General features: G+C 39.9%; 1 protein-coding gene across 1 annotated transcript in view; it reads right to left on the bottom strand.

The window, feature by feature from the left end:
• The window catches only part of mmp15b (matrix metallopeptidase 15b), a 40,541-nt gene extending 28,419 nt beyond the window's left edge, over nucleotides 1–12,122 (bottom strand). Inside the window, exons 1-3 of the mRNA XM_028573924.1 lie at nucleotides 11,064–12,122; nucleotides 1,403–1,551; nucleotides 75–197 (exon numbers count right to left, since the gene is read on the bottom strand). Of these exons, the coding sequence (XP_028429725.1) occupies nucleotides 75–197; nucleotides 1,403–1,551; nucleotides 11,064–11,183 (392 nt within the window). The 5' untranslated portion in view covers nucleotides 11,184–12,122. The remainder of the gene's footprint in view (nucleotides 1–74; nucleotides 198–1,402; nucleotides 1,552–11,063) is intronic.
• Between the last annotated feature and the right edge of the window lie 6,994 nt (nucleotides 12,123–19,116).

The following is a 19,116-nucleotide window of genomic DNA, read 5'->3' as shown; positions in this document are numbered from 1 at the left end:
ACTAGTAAGACTTTGTGTGCACGTACTGTGTGGCAGGATGGATTTTCTTGACAAACAGAACGTCTTTTAGTTACCTGTAAGTGAGGTGGCTCTTGTTCCATTTATGTCCCGTGAGGGCGTAGCGCTTCCGCCGCACGTTGGTTTTGATCTGGCCTCCGAACTTGTCAGGCACACCGCAGCGGGGTCTCTTCATGGCACTGACGGAGTTGAAAGAAGTCAGGAGCAGGCAAGATATATGTTGGTGTGTGTGTGTGTTTGTGTGTGTGTGTGTGTGTGTGTGTATTGAAAGGAAAAAAGCACCCAAAAGAAGAGATGAAGGGGAGCATGATGTTAAAGCTCCTACTTTCTACTCTTGATGTCTGTGTCCTGTTTTGTACTTTGTTGTGTAGCTGTGAGCTGCCTAATCCAGGCTAGGATTTGACCGGCAAATCCTGTCCTGGTTTAAAGTCAGTATTTCCAAATTCTTATCCAAATCATCCTATTAAACAGAACATGTTTTTATAATATTGATCAAATTATCAAATTAAAGGAACACACCGACTTATTGGGACTTTGTCTTATTCACCCCCAGAGTTAGACAAGTCCATACATACCCTTCTCATCTCTGTGCGTGCTGTAAGGCTGTCTGACGCCGCCAGCGGCAGCAGGCCAGCACGGAACATGCAGTTGAATGGTTCCAGAAATCCTACTGCTCCGAATTGTGACAAAAGTGACAAAATAACGCCAACATGTTCCTACGGCTGTGTCTCATGTTACGTTGTTTTTTGTACACGGTGTGACTCTACAAATCACAACATGTAAATAGGAAAATGTTGGCGTTAATTTGTCACTTATTCGGAGCGGTAGGATTACTGGAACCATTCACCTGCATGTTCTGTGCTGGCCTGCTGCCACTGGAGCTGTCAGACAGCCTTACAGCACGCACGGAGATGAGAAGGGTATGTATGGACTTGTCTAACTCTGGGGGTTACGGTGAATAAGCTAAATTCCCAATAAGTCGGCGTGTTCCTTTAAGTAAAGGTTGGGCCCCAAAATGAGTTGCAGGACAGTGTTTTGTGGGCTGACATCGTAATATCGTGACAAAACTGGTGTCTTTTCCTGGTTTTAAAGGCTGCATTACAGTAAAGTGATGTCATTTTCTGAACTTACCAGACTTACAGGCTGTTCTATTATTTGCATTTACCCACTTAGCCATTGTATCCACATTATTTGTGATCTCATTGTGTTAATATTTTGTCAAAGCACCAACACTACAATATCGCCGCAATATCGATATCGATGTATTTGTTCAAAAACGTTGATATATAAATTGAAGTGATATTTGATTTTCTCCAAATTGTTGAGCAATAAGTGGACGTAACTCCAAATCAAACAAAAACCAGCGTAGTTAATCCCTGCTAACCTGATGGTTTGAGGGTCCATCTGTCCAGTGACCTCCAGGCTGTAGAAGCGCTGCATGTCGCTGATTGCGTTGGACAGAATCTGAGCTGATCGCATGGTGGACATCTGTCTGCTGGCCTGGGGCAGGTAACCGTACATCCTCAGCCACGCCTGGAGACAGGAAGACAAACAGAAGGGAAACGGTTACAAATCTCATCTATTCATATCATGTGATGCAGACTACCTTGAATCAAAGCTCATTAGATTTTATATTAGTGGAGTCGACAGCATAAAAAAAAAGAGAGATTTACGCGAAGACAGAATGTGTCCACAATAAGCCTTTAATCCCCGACAGTTTACTCTACACAGACACGATACAATCTCAGAAACAAGACACTTTTTACATAATCAAGAAGGGAATTATGGAAAATGGAAATAGAAATGATGGAAACAGTGTTATATGAGCATAATGCATGGTTCAATTTGTGTCTTCTTTTTTTTTTTTTTTTTTTTTTATAGCTGGGAGCAATGCTCAGTCTGAAGCATCAGAAACCACATGAAGGCAGAGAGAACATCAGTTTTCAGACCTGAATTTTCTGGGAGTATGGCTGGGGGGTTGGGGGTTAATGACAGACGTGAGGGAGAAAACGTGATATCTGACCCAATCACAGATGACGCAAACGTCTATCCCACCTGTTGTGTAGAAACCTAATATCACACGCATGCACACGCAGGCAAGCACTTGCACATTGGGTCGTCTGAGATACTAGATCTGCCTACACATGGACGCGCTCCCCGCGGTGGGGCAGGGAATGTGAAAGGGTGTGTGTCTGAGTGTGCGTGTGTGCTCAGCATGCATGTAGCTCAGTGAGTGTCTGTGTGTTTTAAGTTTACGCCCAGCTTTCACAACGCAAAATGCTACTTGGTAAGCTTTATTTACTCATCCACTCCTTAAAAGCCATAAAAACAAACCCACCTCTTTCAGTCCTTCTCTACCACACACACACACACACACACACACACACACACACACACACACACACACGGACAAAGGGATTTTGCTGTATGCGTGTCTTGCACAAACAAGACGTTGCCGCTGTCCAATGAAAACAAATTACAAAGGGTCTCCCAGACCTTCCTTGATTTATTCTCCTTCCCCTCTGCACTGTCTACACAACTACAACATGACTGCATGTAATTGAAGGCAAACAAAAGGACCTGTGCTTCTCTTTTGAAATCACCCACTGAAAAGAGGAATGGATATTATCAACGCAGAGATACTCCGATTAAACACACCAGCCCAGTTGGTGTTATTAAACCTCATCACGACTTCCGACACATGTACTATCTATTGCGTGCATGTGTCCTTCCACCATTAAAGCAGATTAACTATTGTAAAATGAACACATAATGCATGATCAATCAATCCCTGTCAATAGCTGAGTTGAGTCTGACAGCTCCTGGTGGCATCTCATCCTTTGTGATCAATTAGGTAGTAGATGACTACTGTCACCCATTAAATAGATGGCCTTTGTTAAAGTAGCACCTCTTTGTTTAAGGTTTTATATCATTAAGTGTATTAAGTTCTTCTGACAGGAGTAAAAAAGAAAACTGCAGGAGATCTGTAAGTCGTAAATGCACTAAAATAAAATAGTATGTTAAATGTAAAAGATATAGTACTGGTCGTTTCTGTGTAAGATGCAACCCGTTTGTTGCTTGTTCTAGTTGCTTTCTCTTATGGTTAGAAAACATATTCATGAAAATATATCTTTAAAATGTAATGAAGTCATCTCTGCTAGCCCGGGGACTGATCTTGCTCAACTGGAGGCTCTCCCGCCCCCCCTACACACGACCGTTGGATTAAAGAAGTGCTCGAAAACTTGAAGCTTGAGAAGCTTAGATCATCTCTGAAAGGCTCGTGGCCACGTGGTGTGTATGTTTACATCCGCTGTATACATGTATATATGTTTACGCAAAGTCATGATGCCATGTTGGACCTGATGTCTTTATAGTGTCATTTCCCCTTGTGGGATTAATAAAGTAAAAATTATACATTATTATTAATTATTTATCTCTGTGTATCCTGTAATCCTATAATTATTGTTATACTTTCCCATTATACTATATACTATATGTTTATACATACTTCGCTACACATGTCGTTTTAGCTACTGCTTGTCAATTTATGTTGGGGGTCAGTCTTGCATATATGTCATTATGTAATACTGTGTATAACTTTTTATTTCAACTTTTTTTAACTAAATTTTTTCATTCATGTGTAGTTTTCCCCATTTTTATATTTTGGGATCCTATGCTCATTCCTTTTTGTCCTTTTTCACCCTGCACACTGTATGTGGCCTGTTTCTTGTGGTGGCTTCTTTCTAACAACTAATTTTTCCCAGAGGATCATTAAAGTGATGTATCTTAATTGCCTTTTATTTACACCTTTATTATTTTTCTTTTGAAGATGTAGAGCTGTAAAAAGAACTCTGAATATTATTTTTCGCCTCACTGTGTCTCATCTTCATCTTGTCATCTGTCTGGCAGTGGCTGTATCAGCTGTGTGTGAGTGAGTGTGAAGGAGCAGGAAGAGATGTAGAGAGGGCTGATCTGGATGTGGCCCTGACCCACCTCTGCCTTTAGATAAGGAAGCTTCAGACACACAATTACACACACACACACACACACACACACACACACACACACACACACACAAACATGCACTTCCTGAAACACTCTAAATACTCTCTCACCACCCACACACACACACACACTAGGCGGGGGGAAACAGGTGGCACGGTCCACAAAACACTTCATCTCAAATAAAAAGGCAAATAACTGATTGATAAGCCCCACTCCTTGCAGTTACGGTTGTTTCCCAATCTTGCACGGCACATAATGCAATGTACAGTGATGACGGTGTCAGAGTTACCGTAGCATTCTAAATTGTCAGTAATGATTGACAATGGTTCCTTGATTGAGACGGATGCAAACAAAAGCAGCCTTCTCATTTTTAGCCGATGACCATTCATTTTGCCAACTGAAATGATATAAGGAATAAGATATTATCAGCTGTAGTTAGCTAGCGTTTTTGACTAATAAACTAATAGGGCTAAACATGTGGGTTGAAAACTTCATCTTCGATGGACTTGTTTTAAAGTAAATGCTCTATAAAAGGGTCTTAAAGTGCCCATATTATGCAAAAAGTCAAAAATCATCCATGTTGTTTTGAGTGAGATACGGTTTCTGAATGTGTCCTGCCTTCAGTCTCCAGGTAAGCTGTCCAAAATCTCAGAAAATCTGTTTTCTACGTCACTAGCCGAAACGAAGGGGCTAACCGTAGCATGCTAGCGCTAGCATGCTAGCTCGTTCTCAATGGCAAAACACTGCTACAACACACACACCAGTTCACCATAATCTACAAAAGAACTATTTCCATGTCCGGATTCACAACATGGCATCAAGACTTTGTGTAAATATACACGCCACTTTCATAAAGCAAAATGGCGTGTTATTGTACGCATTTTCAGCTATCCACGTGTATGCCTACGCTGTATACAGCTGATGTAAACATATCCACCACGTGGCCTCACCACGTTGCGTGTTATTGCGAGAACGCGACGTAAAAAAAAAGAAAATAAATAAAAATGGTTGGGTTTAGGAAAAGAACACAGGGAAAGGCTTGAGTAACAAAACAGTGACAAAAACACGGAAAATAACGACAAAAACACGCTTAGGAATACAATAAATGGTTGGGTTTAGGAAAGAAACATTGGGTAAGGCTTATTAAAACAAAAAATAAAAAAAATAAAAACGGCTGAAAAATCGCCACACGCAGGACGCAAACCCGGCTCTCCCGGGTGAAAGTCCTGTGTTTTACCCATCCGCCATCCCAACCTACCTTACTCAATCCCTCGTTCCTTTATACTACTCGCTACGGCGGAAACTGACTCGCAATGTAGGTCAATGGCGACCAATTTGTGTTGATATACACGCAAAAATGCGATTATGCGTCTTGATAACATGCAAAAACGGAATAAAAATTGGCGTGTCATAGATACGCCAATTCATGAGATCAGTCTGCTGTTCAGCAGATATTCCACGTGAAGTATGAAGTGCGCCCTCGTTTAGAAGAAGTCTCCCGGCTAATCCTGCCTTGTACTGACTGAAGTTGGAGAAACAGCTAGCTAGATGTAGCTACTGCGCATGTGCAACTGCCAACAAAGATCTTACAGCAGTGAGAGGTCTCACTCTTTAGCTAAAACAGAGACCTGAACACAGGGTGAAAAGAGGAGCTGCAGCAGTACAACAAAAATATGGTGTTTTTTTAAAATTAAACCATGTAAACCTATTCTGGTACGACCTCAAAATACAATTATTAACCTGAAAATTAGCATAATATGGCCGCTTTAAATATGCACTTGAAACGTAAAGCTATCTCAGATCATAAGTTCCTGTTACGTGCATGTCTTTGCCTGTGTGTTTTTTCAAGTGATTAAAGTCACCACCCTTCAAACTCTCTAGATGCAGAGGAGCGCTCTTACACCAGCCCCATGCATACCACTCTGGCATGTGGAGAAGTCCAGAGCTTGACAGGCCAAGCGTGCCTTGTTCCAGTTGCTAAGCTATGATTGGCTGTTTGGGGGAGGGTTTTAGCAAATGGTCAAATCGATCAGTATCAAATACTCAGAGAGCGTCTTACCAAAGAGTTTGACACCGCAACGGCAGCTGCTGTGGATTCAACTGCCGAACAAACATCTGACGGAAATGCTAATTCCAGCTAGGTTAGATTCCACTAGATGGGTTGACGAAAAATAATTGAATTTACTAAGTGACACAAAACATGCCCACAAAAGAGAGAAAATCTTTAAAGAGCTGATTAGTAATGAGCAGTATTGATTGACATATCATGTCAGCTAATGGTGATCATATTTCATACCATCTGAAGATAAAAACAAAGCACTTGCTGTAATGCACTCGCTAACAGTCATCTAACCACAGCAGACACTGTGGGACGAGCAGCGGAGTAACATTGCAATTCCCATCAGAATTCCAATAAAAGTAATTAAAAAACAAACAAAGAACGAGCCAGTGTTCTGCGTCTTTTCACATTCCAGCTCCTTCCTCCCCGCTCCTCTGTGTCATTGCTGCAGTGATGGAGTGATACTTGGTGAAAAAGGGAAATGCCTTCATGTCTGTTGATGTTTGTGTCTTTGTGGTGTGTCTTTGTGCATATCTAGGAATCTGATGTTGTCTCTACCAGGGCTGCACAATATATATTTATATATATTTTTTATCGTCAACGCAAGATCAACTTCAGCGCATAAACGCATCGCAAAAGGCAGCGACATATCGCGAAAGACATGAGGTTTTTTTGTGTTAGTTGGAAGAAAACATTGGTAGAAAACTGCACTTTAAACTTGTTTTAGTGTTGCCTTTTGTATACAATTCAATTTGTTAAATAAAAGAATGCTGGAAATGATTTGTCTTTCATTTGTTTTAAATTCAACATGCAATTTGTTGTATTTTAACAGAATACTAAAAGCAGCAGAAATGCAGAATGATGCATATTTGTCTCATATCGTGCAGCCCTAGTCTCTACACAATCTTTTTCTGGCCCTTCCAAACAAGTATTTACAACAGACTGTAGTCGGGTACAAGGGAAGAGCTGCAGTGCTTTTGGGAAGATGTATGGAGGCTTATGAACCCCTGCACCCCCCGCACCCCCACACCCATCGTCTACAGCAACCGTAGAGCACTTCAGTCTGGCCGCTCACCTTCCCTCATCAGCTGGGCTGAATACAAAACGAGTCTAACAACAGGAGTAGGGGAGTGCTTGTGTGTGTGTGTGTGTGTGTGTGTGTGTGTGTGTGTGTGTGTGTACACTTAGCCTTGTCTCTTAAATGGTCTTTCAAAGAGTCCTTGAGCTTACCTGCCAAAACCAGACCCAGCAATATACAAGGAGTTGTAAAACCTGCCAGAAGTGTGTATATGAGTGTTAGTGTTAGTGATAGCGTGTGTGTGTGTGTGTGTGTGTGTGTGTTTTCTGTGCGCGTGCATGCGTGTGTGTGTGTGTGTGTGTGTGTGTGTGTGTGTGTGTGTGTGTGTGTGTGTGTGTGTGCGTGCGTGTGTGTGTGTCTCCACCACAATGTCAGCCAAGATACTAACAGAGCTTTTATTCCGAGGCTTGGTCAGCTGCCATCTCTTACCCAAGAGGAGGGATAAGTAAATGGAGTAGCGAGAAAGAAAGAGACACAGACAGATAGACAGGAGGAAGAAGATTTGATTACTTCAATTTGAAGATTTCATAAAGCACGCGTGGAGTTAGAGAGGCAAACAGACGTGCCTCTTTTTTCTGCATGCAAGACAATAATCCACACATATGTATGGACACATAAAGCATGCAGGGACACATAAACACAGCATTTTGCAAAACGCAGGAAATGCCTGAAAACATATAAATAAATGTAAAATCACATTAACACACGTTCAGAGACAGTTCCCATCCAGTCTTTGTGGGCATGTTGATAGCCAATCACAGGGGAGCAGCAGCTGGAATGTGAAGAGACAGCACGCTGCAGATTACACTGGTACAAAGAGGATACGGATTGAGAAAGTTGAAGTCGAGTTATATGCCGCAATAAATCACTGATTACCCCTCTCTTTGCTGCTATTACTCTGCTTTAGCTTCAAATTGCTGTTGCACACGTTTAGCATTCTCTCCATGCAGCCTGTCTTATCACGTCTGTGTTTCTTTCTGTGCTCTCTCATGTTCTCTCTCTCCTATTCACAAGTTTTCTCTCACAGCTCTCTCTCCTCAGACAAGAGCGTCCTTTGTATTTCCTAAGATGCCTTGGAGTCCCAGGCCCAGCATGCCTTTGCACTGTGTGTGTGTGTGTATGTGTGTGTCCCAGTAAGAGAACAGCTGTCACATTCAGCCATCACATGCTGCACAGCTGAGACTGACCACCGCCGTCCCCCGTCAACTTTCTCTCTCCATCTTTGTCTCTCTTTCACTCTTTCATAAATAACTCCACCACAGGTTTCTCTTGGCCATTGCTGTGACTTTTCAATTTGTTCTTTTTTCAATCTAAATTTCTCAGATTCTTGTCACACTCGTAATCCCTCACTTTTCCCTCATTTTTTGCGATCATCACACGTCATCCTTTTTGTCCAGACAGAGTAGGAGTAGAGGTCTCGGCCCAACTTCTAAACAAATGGCTTGAACCACATCTGAAGAGTAAGGTTAAACTTAACATGATGACGTATTTCAGTATGTGAACAAACTGTAGAGTAGGTAGGTGTATAATGTAGTTTCAACACAAGCCAACACAGTCTGGGTTTGTTTTACAGATCCAGGCAGCTTTAAGCCAAATCAAACAAGGTGTCATTTTTACATGACATGTCATTTATATGCTAATTATGTTGATCAAGACACCCTAAATCCTCCTTTACCTGTCCTATAGATTAGACAGCAGACTTTACAGCAAGTGATTTACCAACTCCTTACCACAGAAACTCCTGAACTGTCTATTTCTGTTCACACATAAACATTTCTATGACCTTCATTAGGACTGCATCTATCTATCTATTTTCTCGATTAATCAATTAATTGTTTGGTCTACAATGACATTGATAGATAATTTTGGTTCGGATCAAACTAAAAAGTCCGAAAGTCCGGATCAAACGAGGTATGTGTGAAAACGCCCTAAGACTTATTATGACTTGTGTGTGAAAACAAATGTTCCGCTCAGAATCCAGTGAAAGATTCATCAGCCACAAAGACCACCAGTGACTTCCTAAAAGCAGGGTCTCCCCTACCATAAAGATTAGTGGGCGTGTCATGGAGATTAGCCGGCCTGTCAACAAACAGACAGCATGGCTTCTTTAACTCCTCAAGTTACAACCTGTAGTTTTAGTGCGCTGTGTCCAAGAGATGCACTTTACTTCCACAGCTCTGTGCTTGTATGGAGCATTGCAAATGTTAAAGAGACAACATGGGTAATGCAATTGTTAATATTTCAGCTGACACACAAAAACACACACACACACACACACATTTAACAACAAGTACTTAGGGATTTCTCATCCGTCCACACATTGTGTAAACCCTACATCTCTTGTCTCAGTAAGACACATTAGCAAACATCTAAACACACACACACTCTTACAATAACCCATCAGAATATGTTGTAACCTGGCTATGTTGTAACCTGGCTGACCCCCCCCCCCCCGGACTGTCCCTCCCTTTCGTGTGAAGCTGAAGTGACGGCAACTTAAGTTTTTCTCCTCCAGAATCCCTTCAGTCAGGGATGATAACTAAACAATGATGATTGTGTTTATTATATTTCAAATCACACAACATATGCATTTCCGTAACTTTCACCAGCAAAAAAAAAAAAACCGGTGAATGCGGTGATGATGGTGATGATGTCATAATAACCCCAGTAGCGTCACGTCACCGCGGTATTGCGGCGAGGCGGTTATCGTCACGGCCCTAGCCACCGGATAACCTGTTGTAGAAATGAGCTGGGTCTTGTTGATTCTGCTTTGTATTGTGATGATTACTGAAAGAAACAAGTTTGGTTCCAAATAGTTCACTAAACAATGACTACAAGGTTGGTGAGCATGCATAATGCTTTGCTTGTATATGTTTTCCCATTCGCCTACATCGTAACAACAGGATAAATTCTAGCACAGTCATTATCAGAGGAGGGACCAGAAACCCTTCTTATGTAAAAGACACCTGCCAGTCAGTCTACTTAGAAACCAAATTACACACATTGGAAAATAAGAGTGTGTTCAGGGTATTATTAGTATCATAACCCAGGTGTTGTGCACTGGATGGCCCCGAATCAATTCTGATTGGCTAGGTCACATCTGAAGCTGTTACACAGGTAAATACCATGCCTTCATATTAGTTGATTTAAATGAGGCACACAATAAGTAGGCTATACAGTGTTTCCTCTATGTTGATTTTGTCTGTGGCGGCCCCCCACGGCAACATTTCTGCCCCCCACGGTAATAGAAATAGGGCTGCATTGGTAAGAGTGCATGTCGGAGAACGTTTGTATTTGAGGTGCATTATTTCCATGCTGAAGTAGTTAAACCGCATTAAGATAATGTAATTAATAGGTTTATTGTTATTTGCTACAGAATGCTTAGCCTATATGTCAAGCTCAAAGTTGGCCTATATTGTAACTGAAAAAATACAGTTCAATCACAACTGAAAATATGCCTCATTGTGTGTGAATAGAGGTGAATAAATATATTTGTTTGTGTTGCAGCAAAGTGTCAGTTCCGTTTCATGGGGGGTGGGGGTGTTGGACCTGCCCCCACTGCTAAAAAAAAATCCTAAAGGAAACACTGCTATAGTATACATAAAGAATTGTTACAGTATATTGTGTACCAAAGGCATACCATTTGAATAGCACAGTTAGGCCTGTTATGTATCTGACTTGAGCAAATAAGTTGTCAAAGTGTGCTCATTCCAAAAAAATTAAACAAATAAAATAAACACTGCTTGACTCCATGGCTTTTGGTCATTTTGGAAGGGTGCAGCGTTCAAATAGTTTATGTTAATATTGCAAAGTAGTCTAGGTTTTCATTGATTCTGTCAGTAAGTAACGAGCATTACTTAGTCGGTCTTATCAGTAGTCGAAAAACCACTGGTGTGTTTTTACCTCTGAGTTGAAGGCGCTGCCATCCTCCGCTCCACGCGCAACGAGCGCACACAGCCACAGCGCGAGGAAGGTCCGTCTCCAGAGCAACGAGAAGCAGCTGTTCCATAAGGTGGAGGCCATGGTCTGGGCGCGAGGGGGGAATCAGTCGTCGTTCTCCCGACGGTGTAACAAGATGCCTTCTGCAAGTTTTCACCCGCAGTATTGCTAGTTCAAGCGGTAGCGAACAAACAAATTCTAGTTTTTAAACTAATTCCCCTAGCAAGAATGCTACGACAGTCCTCAACAGTGCACTTGCATCATGGGAAAGAGCTCCATTCCAGATCTACAGTCAGAGCAGCGCTAGAAACTGCCCCTCCATAAATGTCGGTGAGTTGTCTCACGTGCTCATACAGCTTTCTCCTTTTAAGTTTTTTCTCTTTTTTTCTTTTCACAGTTTACACACCGTCTCACCTTTCTTTAGCCTACTGCGCTGTATCTCTAGCGGGAGTAACCCACTAGAGCGCACGTCTCATTTAATCAACATCAAAGTTGTTGCGTTATTATTAGCAGGCTAACCTTGAAAGTGCACTTTACAAAAGAGCCACAATGCCTCCAGCAAAATGCCTATCAGCAAAGTGGATCTACCACAAGAACGCTTTTTAGTAAATCATTAACTGCGAACATGTTCAAATCCAGTGGGTTAATATTAACCTCCCGTCGTGATAATGTCGAATAAAGTGCAGTTACATATACCCTGAGAAAGTTGCAAACTATCAAAGAAGAAAATGATAAGCCCAAAGTTCACCGCACTTGACCGACTCCTCCAGCAGAAGCGAACACGGCTGTTTTAGCTCGCGACCTCTCTTGTAGAAAATACAAATATTTGACGGTTTCTTCCCCCCCAACATCCAGTTTTTCCGCTTTTTCCCAGAGGAAATCTTCTCGGAAGCAGATACTTTGCTAGTCGCTATCAGTCACGTCCTGAGTCAGTGGCTCTGTGTCGTCTCCCTACCGGAGCAGGACGGACAGTGGTCCGCTGTTCGCTGTGTTTCGGTACCTAACGTGGAGATGCCAGCGTCAAGCGTGACATCACGGTAACGAGGTGTCCCGGTCACCTCTTTCAAAATAAAATGTAGTCCGACTAATAAACTGTATATGACGGCCCAGATTGTAATGAAAATGAAGACTAGGCAGAACGAAAGAGATACACTAATACAAACAGTTTAATTTATACAGACAAAAACTATGACATTTTTATACAATACAATATTGTTCTATTAACAGCAACGCTAAGTAAAAACTGTAAAATGTTTGAGGAAGCTCATGGAGCAGATCAGTGGTGTAGTCTAAACGTGATACACAGGTATACGCAGTATACCCATTAAGAAAGCTCCAGGATTTCCATATACCCACTTAAAAATGCCCAATGACACGCAACAACATACTTTCCATTATATTTTTGACATATTTAGAATTGTCATTTTTTATCTTTGCATAGGCTAAATAAAGGTAAATTGGTTGATAAAAGTGTGTCAGACTGCAGGAAATGAAGTTTTTGCCCCCCAAAGTCCCATTCTGGCCCATATATACATTTACAGTACATATACCCACTACAATACATTAGACTACACCACTGGAGAAGATAGTCTATAATGTCAGGTTATTTGATCAATACAATTACATTTGATATAGGCAGCCAGTGATAGGCAAATGTAAATGCAAACATGTCTTTGTTTTTAATTGAAAGCATTTTCAAAAAAATGTCTTCCCAGGTGTGATTAGGTTGTGCCTCTTATTTTGAAAGCAACCAATTTCCGGCATTGTCTTGTCTTTCTGTGCCTAACTTGATGGATCCGACCACTACAATGCTCTTATCAACCGGACGGATGGAGGTGGAAGTGGGGAGGGAGCAGAGAGACCCCCCCCCCCGAAGTGAAAGACCACATTACACGCACACACACACACACACACACAATCTGAATATGACAGGATGTAGACTAGGCTACCGATAAGAAGTTGACAAGTTGAGATTTAAAACCACCACTATGTGTGATAAAGTCGCTAATCATTAACCAATAGGCCTATCAGATTCAGAATCAGAAAAACAGAAAAGAATGTAGGCTATTGCCTATAGGCAAATCCCTAGGAATTTGCTTTTATTGTTGGTGCTTTCATGAACAAATAAAACATTATAATGAAATAAACAAATAATAAATACAGAAACAAATAATACATTCATATAACTATTTAACATTAAGAAAGAAGAGGCTGTATGGATTAGGAGAATGAGAATGTTGTTTCGCTACTGTGAGTTCCGTTCAGGCACACACAGAAATGCGCACATAGGCAGCAACAGCAACACACTGTGTCTGTCCATTATTTGCCATGTTTGTAAGCAATTTAAGCAGTAGCATTCACTATAAAAACCTTATTAGAAATAACATAGCCCTGTTTTGTGTAACCCTAGTGTTGTTCTCGGGTCAAATTTGACCCATTTTCAAAGTTTCTGTATCAGTTACTATGGCTTTCTTACAACCAAATTTCCCAAAAATAACATGGATGGTTCCAAACGCTTATTGATGATCACTACTTTCATGGTCTACCCGGGTCAAAATCTGTGATCATCCATGAACATATGTTCCTCTGATCCTAACTATTTGTCAAAACGACATCATTTCATGTAAATGAGGTTTATTGGCCATCAATTCCAAAAATAAGTGTAAAACTAGTGGTTTTATAATGTTGGCTAAGAAGATGTAACACAGAACCGAGTGATAATTTATAGGCTACTTTATGCTTTATAAACAGGCAAACCAAAAGGGGACAAGTGCATGGTCGTCGATGGGAAGACAATACAAGGGTTAAAAAAAATAAAATCTGGTTGTCCACATGTGTCCATGTTAGAAGGAAGCACCTGTCATCACTGCAGATGGGTTATTAGGACTGTAGAGAATGATCCTAGTTCCTCAGGCAGTCCCTGTCATTTGCTCTCTCAGCAGAGACCGTGGAGAGACATGTCTATATAATTAGATCCCTATCAATGGATCCGATCTAAGGCAGAAGGAAGTAGCTACTTACAGAATGGTTATGTTAATGGTTACTGCTTCTGGAGCAATTCTCATTTGTTGAGGAGTCACACAAACGGATTAAAGAGGGTGAGAGAGAGGGTGATAGTATGATAAAGTTCACCATTTATGAACTAACTGTTGCTTGGCATTGCAGCAAAGTATATCTAAAATGCTTACTGATCGTGAGGTCGATACAGGGTAAGAGGCACCATTATCTACTGAACACACACAAACCAAAGCCTTCCTTCCTTAAGCGCTTCTCAGTATTTTAGCCTCAGTATTTAGTACAGTATTTAAGTGTTTTAGATGTAGTCCTAAGTACAAATGAAAACAAAACATGATATTTGCTAGCATTCCCACTTGGGAAGGAGGCAAAAAACAGCACTAGATCAGCAAACATTTTTCCAAAAGAAAGAGTTTGACTCCTTGGAAATCCCCATTGTATATAACGTGTAGCCACTTTTGCTGACAACTAAAAATGCACCATTTACTTACAACTAAAGAGTGTGTTTTATAACCTAGGGTTTTCCAGTTAGTCATGAGGATCAGCACCTGCTGCTGTGTGTGAGTCATTTTGCTTCACTAGGCTCTTTGTATCCAGGTGAGCAGTTGATGATGGTCTGTCTCAGGTAGGATCAAAGCCCAGAGGCTAACATCAGCCAACCCCTGCCCTGGCCACACATCAGGGAGCTCAACTGGCTTGGCATCAACCAACCAAACGTAGGGAAATCCCTCGCTCTTGATCGATTTCTTTTTTACTCCTTAATAAACCCTGACGCTGACAACAAAACTTGTCACTCATAATACAAACCTAAAAAAAGCAGTAACATTACAATATGTATCACCATTGTCTTTGAAGTGTCTTTCATTATTTATTTTTTGCACAAAAAAAGATTCAATTATGAATGTGCGTAACGAAACATTACATTAAACTTTAGCGGCAGTTGAGTTTGTGTAATAATAACTGTTTGTGAAATTTGAAAGATGTGGTCAACGAAAAGTTATTTACTGTTGCTATGCTGCGTAAAGAGTTTTGAAAAAGTCAACTCAGTATTGAGAAATGTGTGTAACTATTTAAATAAAACTGTAATTGAAATGTATTTAGTCATTGATGGAGAACAATTACCAACAGTCTTACTGGATTACTCACTGGGTTAGGTATCATACCTGATCAATCAAAAGTCTAAAATAGCCCTCTGAGCTATCTATTCTATTTTGTTCTACCTTTTTAATTCTATTCTAATTTATTTTAGAATAGATTTATATTTATATAGATTTATTTTAGAATATTTTAGAATCTAATTTATTTATTTCATTCAGTTCTATCCTATTCTGATCAAGTCTAGTAGTTCTTGTTGGCTCTGTGCTGGCCACCTGGCAGAAAAGCCACCTGCATGCCCAGCTAGTAAACTTGCTGATGGATAATGTTCAACACACACACACACACACACACGCCACAGAAGGCATGCACAGCATCACAAGCTGCAGGTGGGTCCATAAACACAAATGGGTCTGGGTCTCTTGAACTAAACAGGTGGGTTGAATTCCGGGTCTTATGATGACAATACCAGCTCTAAACACCAAACACCACCACCATCACTTCCTCCTCAAGTCAAATGTGTCAAAGTGTTTCACATTAAATCAAATACATAAATAAATAATTATGACAGAGATAACCAGAAGAATACGCTGTGGAAAGATATAGGCTAAGTAAAATAATAATTTTTGAAATGATGTAAGAAGTTATTTAAACTTAAGTCATTATTATGAAATGTTATTTCATCCCTATTTTTTTATAACAGTTATATAGGACTTTTCATAATAGACATTTTATTTAGAAAAATGCTCTTTTTCCAAATTCATGTTTTTTCATGATGTCACTTTTCATATTGTCACTTATTTTATGTGTTTCACATGTATCATTAAAAGTAGTGTTATGGAATAAAACTTGACATGAAGTGTGTAAGAAAATTGCTGGATTAAACGAAAACAGACTTTAAAAAGATAGATTTTGGATTAAATGTTTGCAATTAAAAATAATCAATAAAAAAATAAAATGTTTGTGAGTTTTGTTCAGATATTCTTCTTTATTTGCTCCACTAAATGTCACAATGCAAGAGATATGAAAATATTGAATGACTTGCCATACAGATTCAGGTTTTGATGTGAAAGGAAATTTATTGATCAAGCCACCAGGAGACACACAGTTAAATCGTTTGCCTGTTACAGTGATACATGTTTGCAATCAGTAAATCCACCAGGCCTAGTTTCGCATTTCATTGTTAACATATCATAATTTATGCAACTCTTAACACCTTCTTTCACTTGATTTTTCTGATGTGCTACTCCCCTCTGTTGGAGGGAGAAGTGACTTGCAGCCATAAACCAGGTGATGTGCAGTGTTCACCCATGATGACGTTCAGTATCAACTAGCTATTACACCCATTTAGTTTTACTTTAGATGTAGTGCTTAACGTGTATACAGAATGTTGAGTATAATCTTTTTCAATTATTTAACGTGAGCCCATTCAGTGGCACAGAGGAGACACAAAATTAGCACAAATAGCTTTCTGTCTGATGCTGCTTCCTCTTTTTATTGCAGGATGAAATTTACATTACAGTTTCCTTTTTTTGCATTTGCTCTGTAGTCACATCAGCTGTACTCTGTATTTCCTTCAGACAAAAATACTTTCTACACAGACTCAGTAAAGGTAGGCTATGTTTTGATTCCCTTTATTTCATTAAATCACCTAATTTAGCTATCTTTATTAATGCTACTATCGTGCCTAAGAAATATATTGGTTATTTAACTGTTTATGGAGTGTAGTTTAGTGACTGTAAATGAAGTGTATGGAAATAACTGCTATCCATACTTGCTGTTGTAGTCCCAACTAAGATCAATACATGTGGTCAGGAGATTGTGTTTGTACTTCACTATGTGTCTGGGTGTAATACTGAAATATATGCCATCAGAGTGGTCCGATTCAATCTTTATTTCTTTGCCATACATTTATGACATATGTTTGTTCGTAAAGCACAGACGTGTTTCTGTTCTCAATGAATCCTCTTTGCTTCATAGGATGGAGTGGTGGCTCCTCCGTTGGCTGGTCCTGTCTTTGGTGGCAAATCCAGATTTAGGCAAGGGTGACAGTACAGAGGTACATAGGTGTGCAAATTCACATTCACATAATTGTAACATTGAGGTTATGAGCTGTAACAGAAACAAACCAGGTGAGATGCTACAATATATGTTTTTTTGGGGGGAATTATATCATTTGTGTATATCTTGAATGTCAATACATTATTCATGTACTCCACAGATGTTTCATGCACCAGATCATGTATGGAAAAAGTAAACAACATTTTCAAAAATGGAATACAAAGCGACGCTATCAGGTAAATATTTTAATTAAATTTTTATTTAAATATTTATTATATAAATATTTAAAATAAAAAATAAATATGTATATAATAATATATTATCTGTATAGATGTTTATGTTTGTGTAAGCATCTGTGTTTGTTTTAGAGTAATACAAAGTATATTATTATTTACATGGGAGTAAAAACCAGGGCAATATGAAGAATTTGCAAAGGCTTGAGGCAGAAATGAGATTTAAGGTTAAGGCATTAAGTAGGTCGAAGTTAATGAAACGGTTTAAGGAAAACAATTGTTAATCAGAATGATTCATGTTTATAATTTGTTGTCATTTTCCACTAGAGCCATGGAGACTCTAGAACAGGTTCTAGAGGAAACACAGTTGATTGAGACTACGTCCTTGTCTGTCGGCAGTTTGGTGGCCTTGCTGCACAAACCCAAAGGCCCCTTCAAAGGACTTGAAATTTTGGCCACTGATAATATGGTAAGAATGCTAGTAGCTTGGCCCTAGATATGGCAATGCCAGAATGTCCAGACTGATTGAGCTATCTTTTCAATTGCTGGATGGGTTGCCATGACATTTTGTATGGATATTCAGGGTCCCCAGATGATAAATTCTACTGAGTGCTGATCCCTTGACTTTTTCGCTAGTGCCATCATCAGGTTGACATTTGGGGATTTTAGTAAAATATCTACTGGATGGATTGCCATGACATTTGGTGCAGACATTTATGCTTCCTAGAGATGTATCCTACTTTGTTTGGTGATCCCCTGACGTTTCCTCTAGAGCCACTATGCGGTTGGCATGTATTTTGAGTGAAATGTCTCAACAACTGCTGAAAGGATTGGCATGGAATATGGTACACACGTTCATGTATTATAATCACATGATCCTCTGACTTTGCCTCTAGCACGGCCCCCAGCAAAAGTGCTTATTAGTAAATGTTAGCATGCTAACGTGCAAAACTAACATGGTGAGCATGGTAAACATGAGACCTTCTTCACATCAGCAAGTTAGCGTTGCCATTGTGAGAATATTTGCATGCTAACAATATTTAGCTCAATGCACTGCTTTACCTAAGAACAGTCTAAATGAGCCGCCAGCATAGTTATTCTTGTTTAATGTACACCTGCTCTGAAACAAAATACATGCATTTATTTGTTTGTCAATCCTGCATCCTAATGAGGAGTTTGTAAAAAAGATGGAGGTTGGCGGGCATTACTACTTACGAGACATCTTCCTCGATTATTTGTTGGTGACGGTAGTAGGTGGATTATGCCTGAAGTGTGTTCTCATTTGTAATCACTATTACCAGTTGTTCAACAATGACTAAGCATTACCATGATCTATTTAAAATACTTGCAAATGGTAAGCAAATTACCCATCCATAGATATGATGTTATATTTAGAATGTGCTCTATTTAAAATTACTAGATCCCTAGGATAAATAGGAATACTAGGAAAAATGCTCTTCTCTGCTTTAACCCATCCACAGGAAGGTCAGAGCTCAGTGTCAGTTGCAGAACACTACCACAGGTTAATAGCGATTTCCCTACAGATACTGTACTTTAGCAAGATATCTGTTTTACCCAAGACTGAGCATTCATTGTTTGCAAATTCAAATGAT

The sequence above is a fragment of the Perca flavescens genome, chromosome 1 (genome assembly GCF_004354835.1).
Source record: "Perca flavescens isolate YP-PL-M2 chromosome 1, PFLA_1.0, whole genome shotgun sequence".
NCBI classification, from domain to species: domain Eukaryota; kingdom Metazoa; phylum Chordata; class Actinopteri; order Perciformes; family Percidae; genus Perca; species Perca flavescens.
This window is presented reverse-complemented; position numbering and strand designations above follow the sequence as displayed.